General features: G+C 52.9%; 1 protein-coding gene across 9 annotated transcripts in view; it reads right to left on the reverse strand.

The window, feature by feature from the left end:
* Positions 1-14850, reverse strand: part of IFT140 (intraflagellar transport 140) — a 102350-nt gene that overhangs the window by 4275 nt on the left and 83225 nt on the right. For 6 of the 9 annotated variants that reach the window (XM_054534480.2, XM_009250291.3, XM_009250289.3 and 3 more), the window contains 11 exons: positions 13930-14107; positions 13278-13468; positions 12622-12717; positions 12172-12304; positions 11940-12083; positions 11242-11370; positions 10933-11115; positions 7580-7786; positions 7102-7314; positions 6852-7018; positions 5192-5333 (listed from right to left, as the gene is read on the reverse strand). In XM_054534480.2, the coding sequence (XP_054390455.1) occupies positions 5192-5333; positions 6852-7018; positions 7102-7314; positions 7580-7786; positions 10933-11115; positions 11242-11370; positions 11940-12083; positions 12172-12304; positions 12622-12717; positions 13278-13468; positions 13930-14107 (1783 nt within the window). Of the gene's footprint in view, positions 1-847; positions 936-2532; positions 2594-5191; positions 5334-6851; positions 7019-7101; positions 7315-7579; positions 7787-10932; positions 11116-11241; positions 11371-11939; positions 12084-12171; positions 12305-12621; positions 12718-13277; positions 13469-13929; positions 14108-14850 lie in introns of those variants that run through there. The other 3 variants (XR_008514773.1, XM_063717460.1, XM_054534481.2) reach the window with 3 other exon arrangements.

Raw genomic sequence — 14850 nt, forward strand, 5'->3', positions numbered from 1 at the left:
CAGGAAAATTTGACCCATACTCAAAAGGCAAGTAATGGAGATCAGTCCTACATGACCCAGATATTGGAACTGGTAGCTAAGGTTTTAGAGCAGCAGTTACAACTCTGCTTTAGGATATAAATATAAAATATATTTTAAACAAATTAACAAATAGGGAATTTTAGCCAATAAATAATAAAAAGAACTAGATGTAAATTCTAGGGCTGAAAAACAAGCTCTAAAAAAATTGTTGGAGAGGTTAACAGCAGATTGAAGATAGCTAAAGAAAGTCTGTAGATAAATATAAATTAATCCAAAGGACAGAAAAAAGAAAATAATGAGCAGTAATCACAAATGTGTGTCTACTAGATATGGGAGACCTAACATTTAATTGGAGTCCCAGAAGGAGAAAAAGAGCAAATTTCCCAAATTTGGCAAAACACAAATATAGATCCAAAAAGCCCAGGATAAATAAAATGAAAACACCTAGGAACATGATTATCACACTGCTGAAACACAAATTCAAGAAGAAAGTCATGACAGCAGCCAGTGCGGTGGGAGATGGAGAGACACATGACACATAAGGGCCCCACAGACAGCCCAAAGCTGACTCTTCCAGAAACAATGGAGGCCCAGACAGGGAAAACATTCAAGCGCTGAAAGGAAAAAAATCTGTCAAATCAGCATTTTTTTTTGAATCAGGATCTTGCTCTGTCACCCAGGCTGGAGTGCAGTGGTGCTATCACAGCTCACTGCAGACTCAACCTCCTGGGCTCAAGCAGTCCTCCCACCTCAGCCTCCCAAGCAGCTAAGACTGCAGGTGCATGCCACCATGACTTGCTATTTTTTTCAGAGATGGGGGTCTCACTTGTTGCCCAGGCTGGACTTGAACTCCTGGCCTCAAGAAATCCTCCCATTGTGTCTGGCCTCAGAATTCTTTATCTGATGAGAACAACCTTAAAGAATACAGGCAAAATAAATACATTTCAGATTAATGAAAAGTAAGAAAATTCATCATCAGGAGATCTGAACTTGAAGAAATGTTAAAGGGAGCTCAGGCTGAAGAGGAATGACACCTCATGCAAATCTGAATCATTGGGAAGAAGTAAGAACACCAGAAATGGCACTTTGGGAGGCTGAGGCAGGCGGATCACCTGAGGTTGGGAGTTTGAGACCAGCCTGGCCAACATGGAGAAACCCCATCTCCCCTAAAAGTACAAAATTAGCCAGGCATGGTGGCGCATGCCTGTAATCCCAGCTACTCAGGAGGCTGAGGCAGGAGAATCACTTGAACCTGGGAGGTGGAGGTTGTGGTGAGCTGAGATTGCGCCACTGCACTCCAGCCTGGGCAACAAAGAGTGAAACTCTGTCTCAAAAAAAAAAAAAAAAAAAAAAAGAACACCAGAAATGGTAAATATGTAGGTAAATGTAAAAGACTATTTCTTTCCTTTTAATTTCTTTAAAATACATATGACTGTTGAAAGCAACAATTATAATGCTATATTGTGTTTATAATACATGTAAATGTTATACATATGACAAATACAGGTAGAGACATGCGTGGGTGAATGGACCTGCCTGCTAACTCTAATGTGATAAGTATGTTTATGGTAATCTCCAGGGCAAACACTAGAAATACAATGCAAAGAGAGGAGTAGAGATAAAAAGCTGATAGCTAAAATGAAATTGTAAAAACTATTCAACTAACTTAAAAGAAGGCAGGAAAGAAGGTTCAAAGGAGCAATAATAAAACTGGTAGGACAAACCAAACAAAAATGGTAGCCTGAAATCAAGCCATATTAATTATATTAACTGTAAATGGACAAAACATTCCAATTAAAAGGCAGAGATTATCAGAAATCTAGAAAAACTCGACTATATGCTGTCTATCAGCAATATACTTTAAATACAATGACACAGATAGGCAGAAGGTAAAAGGAAGGAAAAAGCTATACTATACAACACAGCATAAGACAGCAGGACTAGCTATACCAGTGTTAGATTTGCTACACCTCAAGACAGTATTGCCGGAGATCAAGGGGACATTTCACAAAGATAAATTCAGTTTCCCAGCTTACTGCCTCGAGAGTTTTCAGGCCTCAGTGCAGGAAGAGGGTACCAGAGCCAGCAGTCTCCCTATGCTGAGAAGAAAGTTCATAGTTTGAGGAGGCCCAGGTGGCTAGAACTTGTGGGATACAGTACTGGACAGGAGAGAATAGAGAGAGAGCACTTCGGAGTCCTGCAGAGGGTTCTATCCGAGTCTTCATCTGAGTGCTGAATAGTGCATGTATGTGAAGAAAGTAATGCGGCTGGGGAAAGACCATAGGAAATAATCAGGTGGAACAATCCCCAGAGAGTGATCATACATGGCCAGAGAGTGATCACACATGGCCAGAGAGTGATCACACATGGCCAGAGAGTGAGTGATCACACATGGCCGGAGAGTGAGTGATCACACACGGCCGGGAATTGTTTGCACTCCCACCAGCCAGAGTGGAAAGACCTCCCAATACAGGAGTCAGTGAGAAGAGCAGAGCCCTCACAAGGGTATTACCTGGATAGTGGGACAAAATTAGCACTGGACTCAAGGCTGTTCCAGACGCCACCAACAAAGCTAAGAGCAAGCAGCAAGATGATCACATTATTCCCAAGTAACTTAACCTTGTCCCAGAACAAAGCTCAAAAATATTTAAAAGAACACACACATGCACACACACACACACACACACACACTGAGAGAGAGAGAGAGCGAAAGGTTGAAAGAGAGAGAGAGACTCCATCACCCAACAACCTAAAACACAATGTCTGGAGTCCAATAATAAACTATCAAACATCCAACGAAGCAGAAAATATGAACCATAATAATAAGATCAATCAACAGAAACAGATCCAGAATTGACACAGATTGAGTTAGGAGACAAGGATGTTAAAACCACTATTATAAATGTGCTTCATATGCTCAAGAAGGTAGAGCCAAGTGTAAGCATAGTAGAGTCATGAAAGATATGGGGAAAGAAGTGAAAAGTAGAGATAAAAAGCTGATAGCTAAAATGAAATTGTAAAAAATATTCCACTAAGGCCAGGCGTGGTGGCTCATGCCTGTCATCCCAGCACTTTGGGAGGCTGAGGCGGGCGGATCACGAGGTCAGGAGATTGAGACCATCCTGGCTAATACGGTGAAACCGCATCTCTACTGAAAATACAAAAAAATTAGCCGGGCGTGGTGGCGGGCACCTGTAGTCCCAGCTACTCGGGAGGCTGAGGTAGGAGAATGGCGTGAACCCAGGAGGCGGAGCTTGCAGTGAGCCGAGATTGTGCCGTTGCACTCCAGCCTGGGCGACAGAGCGAGACTCTGTCTCAAAAAAAAAAAAAAAAAAAAAAAAAAAAAAAAAAATCAACTAAAAAGAAGGCAGGAAAGAAGGTTCAAAGGACAATAATAAAAACTGGTAGAAAAAGTTGACTGGCAGAAAACTGACATGAAAAAGATGGATGGGATTAGCATCAGAGTGAGACACTGCAGAAGGAAAGCTGGTAAACTTGAAGCAACAGGAATGGCAAATCCCTAAAATGAAAAACAGAAAAAATCCTTGGGGGAGAAAAGAAGACCATCAGTTGAGATAGGGGATGGTACTGTATATACAAGTCATTGGAATTTCAGAAACAGAGGAAAAAAGGAATAGAAGGGAACTTTGGCTGGGGGCAGTGGCTCACACCTGTAATCCCAGCACTTTGGGAGGTGGAGGCAGGTGGATCACTTGAGGTCACGAGTTCAAGACCAGCCTGGCCAAATGGTGAAACCCCATCTCTACAGGCACGCTGACGCACACCTGTAGTCCCAGCTACTCGGGAGGCTGAGGCAGGAGAATCGCTTGAATCCAGGAGGCAGAGCTTGCAGTGAGCCGAGATTGCGCCACTACACTCCAGCCTGGGCAACAGAGCGAGACTCCGTCGCAAAAAAAAAAAAAAAAAAAAAAAGGGAACTTCCTCACAGACTGGGAGAAAATATTTGTAAATCATACCTGATCAAGGAAATGTATCTAGAATATATAAAGAATACAATAATAAGCCAGTCACAGTGGCTCACGCCTGTAATCCCAGCACTTTGGGAGGCCGAGGTGGGCGGATCACGAGGTCAGGAGATTGAGACCATCCTGGCTAACACGGTGAAACCCCGTCTCTACTAAAAAAATACAAAAAATTAGCTGGGCGTGCTGGTGGGTGCCTGTAGTCCCAGCTACTCAGGAGGCTGAGGCGGGAGAATCGCTTGAACGCGGGAGGCGGAGCTTGCAGTGAGCCAAGATCACGCCACTGCACTCCAGCCTGGGCAACAGAGCGAGACTCCGTCTCAAAAAAAAAAAAAATACAATAATAAGAAAACCCAATAAAATGATGAGAAAAGACTTGAAGGCTTCACAGAAGATGTGTAAATAGATAATAAGCACATGAGAAGGAGCTCCACATCACTACTCATCCAGAAAATGTAAATTTAAACCACAGTGAGGTACTATTCACCCCCTAGGATGGCTATAATTAGAAAGAATGATCAAATGTTGGTGAAGATGAGGAAAAACACTAAAACATTGCAGCTAAATAAGTTATTAGCTAGTCACTTTAAAGTGACTATATGCTGTCTCTAAAATTAAAAAATAATAAAGCTACTAAAAAATGGAACACCATTTTCTTTTTTTGTAAAAATCCCTGAAAAAGAAATCGTGGTTATTCAGACTTGGGAACATGCAGACATTTCTTCACAAACAAAGTAAGTCGGTCGCTTCCCTGTGACACTGCTAGTAACAGCCAGTAACAATGTGAGACTGTTACTTTTTGCTACCGACAGATTTTTTTTTTTCTTTTGAGACAGGGTCTCGCTCTGTCACCCAGGCTGGAGTGCAGTGGCGCCATCAGATCTTACTGCAGCCTCAACCTCCTGGGCTCAAGTGATCCTCCCACCTCAGCCTTCCAAGCAGCTGGGACCCCAGGTGTGAGCCACCATGCCTGGCTAATTTTTTCCTTTTTTGTAGAGATGGGGTTTCACCATGTTGCCCAGGCTGCTCTTGAACTCCTGGGCTCGTCATTCTCCTGCCTCAGCCTCCCAAAGTGCTGGGATTACAGGAGTGACCCACCACGCACAGCCTCAATTTGAGCTGTTAAGCCTTCATTTCAGGAGCCTTGCGTGGCGGGATGCTGCTAGTGAGCAGCGCTCAGGCCTCACCGTCTGGTACTCCTCCTTCCGCACGTAGTGCTCCACCAGGAAGCCGTAGACGTCCCCAATGCGGATGGTGCTGTCCAGGTCTGGTTCCTCCAGGAGCAGCTCACACTGCTTGATGGACTCCTTGGGGTCCTCTGTGTATGTCCTGCCGAGAGCAGAGATGAGGCCTGGGCCCCGAAGCCCTGAACACCTACTGCTATCAGAGGTCAGAGGAGACTCTTGGCCTGTAAGAGGAGCTCTCCGGAATGGCAGGAGGAAACTTTCTATGAAGTTAAATTCATTAATTCCTTAATTTGTTCATTCATAAATTAACTCATCCATGTAACACTCTTACTGATCACTTGAATACTCGGTCCTATGCTTGGACTGAAGACCAAAGACTTCCAACCCCTAGTTCCTGCTCTATGGAACAGTCCAGAGGGGGCTAGAAACCTCTGGGCAAAGTGTGACCCAGAGAGGATGTGGTGCATGTGGACGGGGTGCATGGAGAGGCGCACAGCACCCCTTGCCCGAGGCCACTGGGAAGAACCCTCCAAGCAGAGAGGCTGCCCGCACACAGGCTGTGTGTGTGACCTGGCGTGAGGGTCTGTGGCAGAGCAGGGTGTGTGGCCTGTGAGCTGGGGCGACACCAGGGAGGTGAGCCTACTGGAACACAACGTGGTCCAGGGCAGGTGACCGGAGCCGTGTGGAGCTCAGGCTCCCATGTCAGGAGGGTCCAGGGCCCATCTGGCCACCCACTGACTCGGCCATTCCAGACAGGTGCCTGGCCTGCCCTCTGACCCCTGGCCCACAGGAGGCTGCCCACCCTGGCCCTCACACGTCATCTCCCCTCCACCCATGTCCTGTGCTATCCCTGACGACCAGCTGCTATCGATTCTCCTCCGCTCCTGCCCTGTGGCCTCAGCTCAGCAGACATCTGTGAGACGCGGATACCCCAGAATTGACACGTGCAGGCGGACCGTGCCCTTCCAAGGGGCACCGCTTTGTACGACATTGTTCAAAGGACTTCTGGAACTCTTGTTTTGGAAAAGGTTCTCAGACAAGGAAAACGCCCCTGCCAGCTGAGACAGAGGTTGGGCCCTGAAGCGCACAAGCAAATGCCCACCATGCTGTCCACACAGCAGCTCTCTGAAAAGCTGAGTCACCTGCCCATAATAAAGATGGGGAGGTATTCAAATAAACTTAGAATCTCGGCCTCTCCTGAAAACCGAGACGATCGGCTGCCTGGGTCTCCTCTCCACAAGCTTGGAGCTGGTGGCAGTTGACCTGTGGAGAGGCACGAGCCCGCTGGTCACCATGGTCCCCCCACCCCAGGTCACACAGTGGCGCTCACTCAGGACTCCCCTGCCCGGCCCCTGCATACCCTAAGCAGGTCTTTGGCTCCCCAGACACACCCTCTCTTGCTCCAGATCTGCCGCCTCCTCCACTCCCCCACCAGGTTTCTCTCTCAGCGTCTCTGGTGTTTCCAGAACGCCTTCCTAAGGCTGTACCCGGGCTCTGAGGGCTCCCAGGAGGAGGTGGGGTGTGTCTTCAGCAGTAGCACTGTCCCAAGTGAGCTCCCATCTGCTGTCCTGCCCCTTTGCTGGCTGGGGTTTCTCATGGTCAGCCCCGGCCCTGTAGTCACATCTGCCCCGGCCTGTTCCCGCTGGCCCTGGGGGCGCACCTGCGGGCCTGGATGAACCTCTTCACCAGTGCCATCCTGCTCTGCAACTGCGCCAGCCTGGTCTCCTGGTCCAGGGGGCTCTTGGCCTTGGCCTTGGCCAGGCACTTGTAGGCCTCGGTCAGCGCCCCATGGGCTTTGTCGTAGTTCTGGTATTCATCAATCTCCACCTGTACAGATGAGACCCGTCAAGACCTGCTGGGCTCCACAGCCCTCCCCAGGGCCCCGCTGGCATCCCAGGGAGGACCTGCACCTGGGCACAAGCATCATAAAAGCCGGCCAGGAGGTCCAGGGCCCGCCCCTTGGTGTAGAAGCTGATGATGTTCTTCATGATCTCCGGCTCCTTCCGCCAGTCCAGGGACTGCAGGTAGTTGGCAGCCATGATGTAGATTTCCTTCTGCCTGGACACGCTCGCGAAGAACGTGATTTTCTCTGTGTCTCCGGATTTGAGCAGCGCCCTCATGGCCTAGGCAGAGAGACAGCGGGGCTCAGGCAAGCAGGGGCTGGGCCGGGACAAGCACAAGGGACCCCAAGCAGGAGCTCTCACAAGAAGAGTGGCTCAGGGCTTCCCGGTAGAGACAGATCTTAGTGGTTGTCTCTTCCTGGCCAGAAAGGCTCAGCCCTAGCTCGGGGTAATCACGAAGGCAAATGGAGATGCATGCAGGGGGCCCGCAGCCTAACTGCCTGTGAGGTAGCCGCGGCCTGGGGCCGGGAGAGGGGCCAGCGCTCACCTTCAGCTTGTTGCCGGCCTGCGTGTACTTCTTGGTGGCCAGGTGGTAGCTGCCCTGGCGCATGCAGCAGTTTGCTATCTGCTCCAGCAGCTCCCGCCGCGACTCCTCAGGCAGGTCCGAGGAGTCCTTGGCCACGGTCATCTTTTCCGCCATCTCCTCGGTGATGCTCATGTTCTGCTCCAGGCACAGCTGCAGGGCTTCCTGATACTGCAAAGGTGCAGAAATGGTACGGGGCTGCCGAGGGGGCTGGGAACCGAAGTGCGCCCCTCATCTGCCACTGCTTCAGAGGAAACCAGGCCCCTCGGCTCTGCGGCGGCCTCTGTCTAGCTGGGGTGGGTATGGAGGGGACAAGGATGTCTCCCCTGCCTCACTGACCTACAGTCATTCACGTTACTTTCTCACACTGTTAACATTCCAGAATGGAACGAAGGAAACAATACTCTCAAGTGATATATGCTCAAGAGAATATTATGTTTTGGGAGAAAAGGAAACTGGTAATTTTCTTCTATATTTCTGAATTTTTAAAATTAAATTTTTGAGACAGGGTCTCACTCTGTCCCCCAGGCTGGAGTGCAGTGGTGCAGTCACGGCAGCCTCCACCTCCCCAGGGTCAGGTGATCTTCCCACCTCAGTTTTTGTATTTTCAGTAGAGACCGGGTTTTGCCATGTTGCCCAGGCTGGTCTTGAACTCCTGGGCTCAAGCAATCCGCCTGCCTTAGCCTCCCAAAGTGCTGGGATTGCAGGCACAAGCTACCGCGCCGGCCTGATTTTCCCAACATTTTAAGAAATATATATATATTTTTTCTGAGATGGGGTTTCGCTCTTATTGCCCAGGCTGGAGTGCAGTGGCGCAATCTCGGCTCACTGCAACCTCTACCTCCCGGGTTCAAGCCATTCTCCTGCCTCAGCCTCCCAAGTAGCTGGGATTACAGGCGCCCGCCACCATGCCCGGCTAATTTTATAATTTTTTTTAGTAGAGACAGGGTTTCTCCCTGTTGGTCAGGCTGGGCTCAAACTCCTGACCTCAGGTGATCCACCCGCCTCGGCCTCCCAAAGTGCTGGGATTAGAGGTGTGAGTCACCACATCCAGCCCTCATTTTAAGAAAAATTTTATATTCTTCACTTGAGAATATGTCTTAGGCCAGGCATGTTGGCTCACGCCTGTAATTCCAGCACTTTGGGAGGCCAAGGTGAGAGGATCACTTGGGCCCAGGAGTTTGAGACCAGCCTGGGCAACATAGCGAGACCCCCATCTCCACAAGAAAAAAAACAGTAATAACCCACAAATATATATAAAGTAATAACACATTTATATTAAAAAAAAAAAAAGAATACGGCTGAGCGCGGTGGCTCACACCTGTAATCCCAGCACTTTGGGAGGCCGAGGTAGGCAAATCACCTGAGGTCAGGAGTTCGAGACCAGCCTGACCAACATGGAGAAACCCCGTCTCTATTAAAAATACAAAATTAGGCTGGGTGCCATGGCTCATGCCTGTAATCTCAAGCACTTTGGGAGGCTGAGGAGGTGGATCATGAGGTCAGGAGATCGAGACCATCCTGGCCAACATGGTGAAACCCCGTCTCTACTAAAATACAAAAAATTAACACAGGCGTGATGGTGGGCGCCTGTAGTCCCAGCTACTCGGGAGGCTGAGGCAGGGGAATCGCTTGAACCAGGGAGGCTGAGGTTGCAGTGAGCCAAGATTGCGCCATTGCACTACAGTCTGGGTGACAGAGCGAGACTCTGTCTCAAAAAAAAAAAAAAAAAAAACCATACAAATACAAAATTAGCCGGGCGTGGTGGTGCATGCCTGTAATCCCAGCTACTGGGGAATCTGAGGCAGGACAATCACTTGAACCCGGGAGGTGGAGTTTGTGGTGAGCTGAGATCGCCCCATTGCACTACAGCCCGGGCAACAAGAGTGAAACTCCATTTCAAAAAAAAAAAAAAAAAAAGAGAATATGTCGGCTAGGCACGGTGGCTCACACCTGTAATCCCAGCACTTTGGGAGGCCGAGGCGGGCAGATCACGAGGTCAAGAGATCGAGACTATCCTGGCCAACATGGTGGAATGCCGTCTCTACTAAAAATACAAAAATTAGCCGGGTGTGGTGGCGGGTGCCTGTAGTCCCTGCTACTTGGGAGGCTGAAGCAGGAGAATCGCTTGAACCCAGGAAGTGGAGCTTGCAGTGAGCCGAGATTGTGCCACTGTACTCCAGCCTGGTGACAGAGCAAGACTCCATCTCAAAAAAAAAAAAAAAAAAAAAAAAAAAGGAAAAAGAAAAATAATATGTCTCAGAAGAAAAAGAATTCTGCCTTGGAGGTGTTTCCATCTCAGTATGTTGGGGGCTGCCACATGCTCTCTGCTGCATAGACGTCCACAGTGCTGAGGAAGCCCTGGGGATTCAACCGTCCTGGTGACAGACATGAGGGCCGGTGTCCTTGCTGTGTAAACCCTCTGTGGAGCACGCCCTGTGCACACACCACTCACACGTGCGTCAATGTGTCTGTCAGGATGAACTCCCGAGGGAAGGGGAGGCTGGGACAAGGGAGAGCTTGTCTTATGATGGGTTCTGCCTGCTGTGTTCCACAGGGCCGGGGTGTATCTGCTTCCCATGATAATCCAGTGGGTTTTCTCACCTTTTCACCCTTAGTAGCCCAGTAAAAAATGGCATCTCTGTGAATTTTGATCTGTATTTCTATCATGAATAAAGCTAAGCATTTTATATTTGGGAACCACCCATATTTCCATTTGAATAAACTGTTCCTGGCCAGTCACAGGGCTCACATCTATAGTCCCAGTGCTTTGAGAGGCTGAGGCAGGAGGATTGCTTGAGCCCAGGAGTTCAAGAGCAGTCTGAGCAACACAGCAAGACCCTGAGTCTATGAAAAAAATTTTTAAAAATTAGCTGGAGATGGTGGCACACACCTGTATTCCCAGCTACTCAGGAAGAAGGAGGGTTCCTTGAGCCTGGGAAGTTGAGGCTGCAGTGAACCAAGATGGCACCACCACAATCCAGCCTGGGCAACAGAGTGAGACACTGTCTCAAAAAAAAAAAAAAAAAAAAAAGGCTAAGATGATAAATTTTGGTTCTGTGTAATTTTTACCCCCCCACCATAGGTGAGTGCACAATTCCCTGTGTATGATCAGATGCCAGTGTGAAGGAGGGCAAGTCTACACTTGTGGACCTCCTGGGTGTGCCGTACGTGAAACCCAGGGCAGGGGGCACCCACCACAGCCTTCCTCGAGAACTCATAATCAAGCAAGCAGCCATTCCCACAGCCTCTGGAGACAAGAGACCCGAGCCGTGGTGCCTGCGTGGAGCCGAGCCCAGGCCCCGCTGGCCCCGTACCTTCTTGGCGGCCAGCAGCAGCTCCACCGCCCTCTCGTACTGACTGTGCTGGATGAAGAAGTCAGAGCAGCGGGCCAGGAGTGCAGGGTCTGATGTCTCATCCAGGTCCTCTGCGATGAGCTGCAGGGCCACAAACTGCTGGGTGGCGAAGGCCAGCTCCAGGGCCTTGGAGAAGTGGCCAGCCTGCAGATACGGCGGGCTCTGAGCAGCTGCCCAAGGCCTGGAGGCCCGAGAACGGAGGGCTCGCACAGGCAAGGGCCCCCTGGCCTGCTGCCCTCCCCCAGGTCCCCGCCGGTGGCCGGCCCTCACCTTGTGGTACAGCATGACTGCCCTGTCCATCTGCACGCCCTTCTCCTCATAGTATCGGGCCGCCTCGATCATGTCCTCGGGGGAGCTCAGCAGGGCCAAGTTCATGAGCTGGTCGTCCAGGCCGTTCTCCTGCAGGGAGGGAGGCAGGGCCCTGAAGTGGCTCCCACCGGCTTCCCCAGGTCCGCTGAGATTCTGGAATGTGGCCGGGTGCGAACCCACCCCTTCACTTTGATATGCTGCTCAGCGATCTCTGCGGTTATGGGTTTTAAGGAGCTGATGACTTACTGGGTTTGTCTACGAGGATTTTCCGATGCTCTGGGTTCTATTTCACAGAGCACTGCGAGAAATACCTGACACGGGAGATGCTTCTGGAAGCGAGAGCCCGGATTGGGACATTTGTGTGGTGCAGAACGCCTAACAGCTGTCTAGGAAGGGTCTGCCATCTGCAAGGCCATAGGCCGTGAGCAGCCTCACAACCCGCTCAGGAGCCCTGGAGCCTGGGAAACATCTGGGGACAATTCAGTGCTTTGCAAACAATGTCAGAAGCGGCCAGGAGTGGGCAGAGGGGTGAGCAGTGAGTGGCAGACACCGGCTGCACCACGTGTCACTGACACAATTCTCTCTGTCCACTTTTCCACTTGAAGCTCTCTTCAGGGGACCTCGAGAAGCGCCAGCTCCCCGCCCCGGCCCCATGGTACCTTGCACAGGCGGATGGCATTCTTGAAGGCCTGTGCCCGGGTGTAGAAGTGCACCGCCTGCCCGACCTCCTCCTGGCTCTCGTACTGGCGGGCGAGGCGGTAGGAGGCCGCCAGGTTTCCTGTCTCGTTGGCTATTTGCGCAGCCTAGAAAGACAAAGAACCCAAAGACGAGACACGGTGGCTCTGTGTCCGCCTCGTGTCCGCCTGGCCGGCTCCCCTGCGGGGACCTTACCTTCTGGACATTGCCCTGGAAGCAGTGGATGCGGACCAGGGAGAAGTGGTCCTGGGCCAGCTCGTAGTAGTGCAGCGCGGCATCCATCTCTCCCTGGCTCTCCAGGTACTGCGCCCACCACCGCCACAGGGTCCTGCGGGCAGCCCCAAGGCCATGGGTTCTCCATCCGAGCCCCGCTCCAACCCGGAACGGCCCCCACCCCGCCGCCCCCGTGCCACCCGTAGAGTGCATGTCACCTGACCTGCAAAGAGGGTGTGCCAAGAGTGAGGAACCTGGGCTCTGTCCAAAGGGAGGGCCCGGCTCAGGGCCCTGGCATAGCTCTGAGGAGCTGGGAGGACGCTGCCCACTCATGCAGGAAGCGCGGGAAGGGAGACGCCTCGGCAAGCCCTGGGCTCCCTGCAAACCTCCAGGATGGAGTGCGGTCCCACCAGCCCTGGTGGGGACACTCACTTATCCTTCATTTTATTCACATAGAGCTCCAGGGACGGCAGGTTCTCCGACAGCATCCTGGGCACCTCGAAGCGGTGCGTGTCCGACTTCTCGTAGCTGTGAGAGAAGGAGACAGAGATCCTCATTCCCTCCCATCCCAGCCCCACGGGAACTGGGTGGGCTGAGGGACAGCGTCGGTGAAATGCATCAGAGTGGTGGCCCTTGGGGCATGGGCTCCCGGCCTGCAGCTCTGCAGACCCTGAGCACACACGGCCAGGGGGCAGTGGGGACTTCCTGCACTGTGGGGGCCCGGGAGGCGGGTCGCCCATCCACACCCCGGGAACGGGTCTAAGAGCAGCTCCTCCTCTGGAGAGGGTGACATGGGGTTTGTCTGTCCTCAGGAGACACCAGGCCCATCTGTGCTCGGCAACCGACACCAGCAATGGGACAGACGTCTTTCTGTCTCCCGCCTCGAAAGCTGGGTGGCCCAGGACGGAAGGGGCAACCCCACATCTCCAAGACTCCCAGAAGCTTCCTGCCAAGAAGGCTGCCACCACCCTGAGACAGATGCCTCCTCTGAGAACCTCCCTGGCCACCTCACCACAGCACACACAGAGGCCTCACAAGCCAGGGCCGTCCGGAGAGGCAGGGAAAGAGGCTGCGAGGGCCGCACTCACTAACTGAGGGCCCGGCTGCAGTCGGCGCTGGCCTCCAGGTGCCCAGCGTAGCGGTGGTAGGTGCTGCGCAGGTGCACGCGGTCGTGGTGCTCGGCTACCTGGAGGGCCTCCTGCCACCGGCCCGCAGCCTGGTAGAACTTGTTCAGGAGGTCGTGGCGCTTGCACTTCTTGTACAGCTGCTCGGCATCCTCCTGAGGAATGAGGACGGGCAGGTGTCGCGCAGCCTCCGCAAACCCAGGCTTCAAACACACTGTTTCACGCCAGGCCACCGGTCACTGCGCCTTCCCACACTGCCAAGCACACTGACGCACGGGGCCACTGAGGGCACAGAGAATGCCACACACCCACGGGGCATCCCTGACCCACGGCTGGAGAGTGAGATGCACCACCAAGGGGTAGCCCCACCTCCCACAGCCCCCCGAGAAGTCCTGTGCTCAGCCCTGCTGACCTGGGGTCTCTCAGGCATTCTGTTCCAGGCCACACACCTGACAGGCACACACCTTGGAGAGCCGGCGGTCGCCTAGCCTCCACCCGCCTCACCTCCACTGCCACTGTCTGCCCAGCTCTCCTGGGTCATGCCTCCTTCCCCGGGGGGCTGTGGCTGTGGCAGGCGTGGTGCCTTCCCGCCCACCCCACGGCGGGCGCCCCTCACCAGCATGCCCAGCTGTGTGGCCAGCACGGCCACGCGGGCCTCTAGCTCCGGCTCCTGCTCCGCCTCACGCAGCGCTCGGGCCCCGCGGGCATGGCCCATGTTCCCCAGGCACACCTTGGCCACGTCCAGCCGCTGGGTCTTCACGCACATGCGCGCCATGTTCTCCCAGACGGCCTCGCTGCGGGCAGACGGGGGGTCTGTGAGGTTCCTGCCCAGCACCTCAGGGCCCCCTGGCCCTACGGCCCCTTCTCCTGAGGCAAGTAGTCATCAGGCACAGCTGCCAAAGGGGCATGAGGAGGGGCCTTCACCCATCGGCTCTGTCCCTGGGCAAGACTGCAGGCCATGCAGAGAGGTGCCCGTCACGAGTCCCACGGCCTTCCCAACCCCAAGAGGCATGGGCCGGGTCCCATTAAAAGAAGGATCTCTTATGCAGGTCACCAAGCTCCTCCTCCTTTTCCCCTGCTCTAAGCGGCTGTCTGATCAGGAAATGTGGGCTTCCTGTGTCGCTTGCACACACAGGACCTGCTCTGAGACACAGCCTCCTGCTCTCACCTGAGCCTGGGATTGCAGGGCCCCTGGTAAAGCAGCCCTGCACAGCAGGGGCCCTCACCTGACAGTCTGGCAGCCAAAGGGCGGAGCCTGGGGGATGGGGTACAGGGCCCAGACCCTGACTCAGCCCTGGAACCTGGAGCCAGGCCTGTCTCTCCAGGAGAGGGTGACCCAGCCCATGCAGGGTTCTGCAGAGCCCTGGAGGTCTGCCGAGCAGAAGGCCCTGGAGGCAGGCCTGCAGACGGGCTGACCAGTGGGACACGGGGGACAGCACCTTCCACCCCAGCCCTGTGCCCCACTCTCAGGCAGTGAGTTTTGTGTGTGTGAAGGAACAGGGTGCCAAGTGGGCAAAGGTGCGTCAGGGCACAGGTG

This window comes from Pongo abelii, chromosome 18, assembly GCF_028885655.2.
Source record: "Pongo abelii isolate AG06213 chromosome 18, NHGRI_mPonAbe1-v2.0_pri, whole genome shotgun sequence".
Lineage (NCBI taxonomy): Eukaryota > Metazoa > Chordata > Mammalia > Primates > Hominidae > Pongo > Pongo abelii.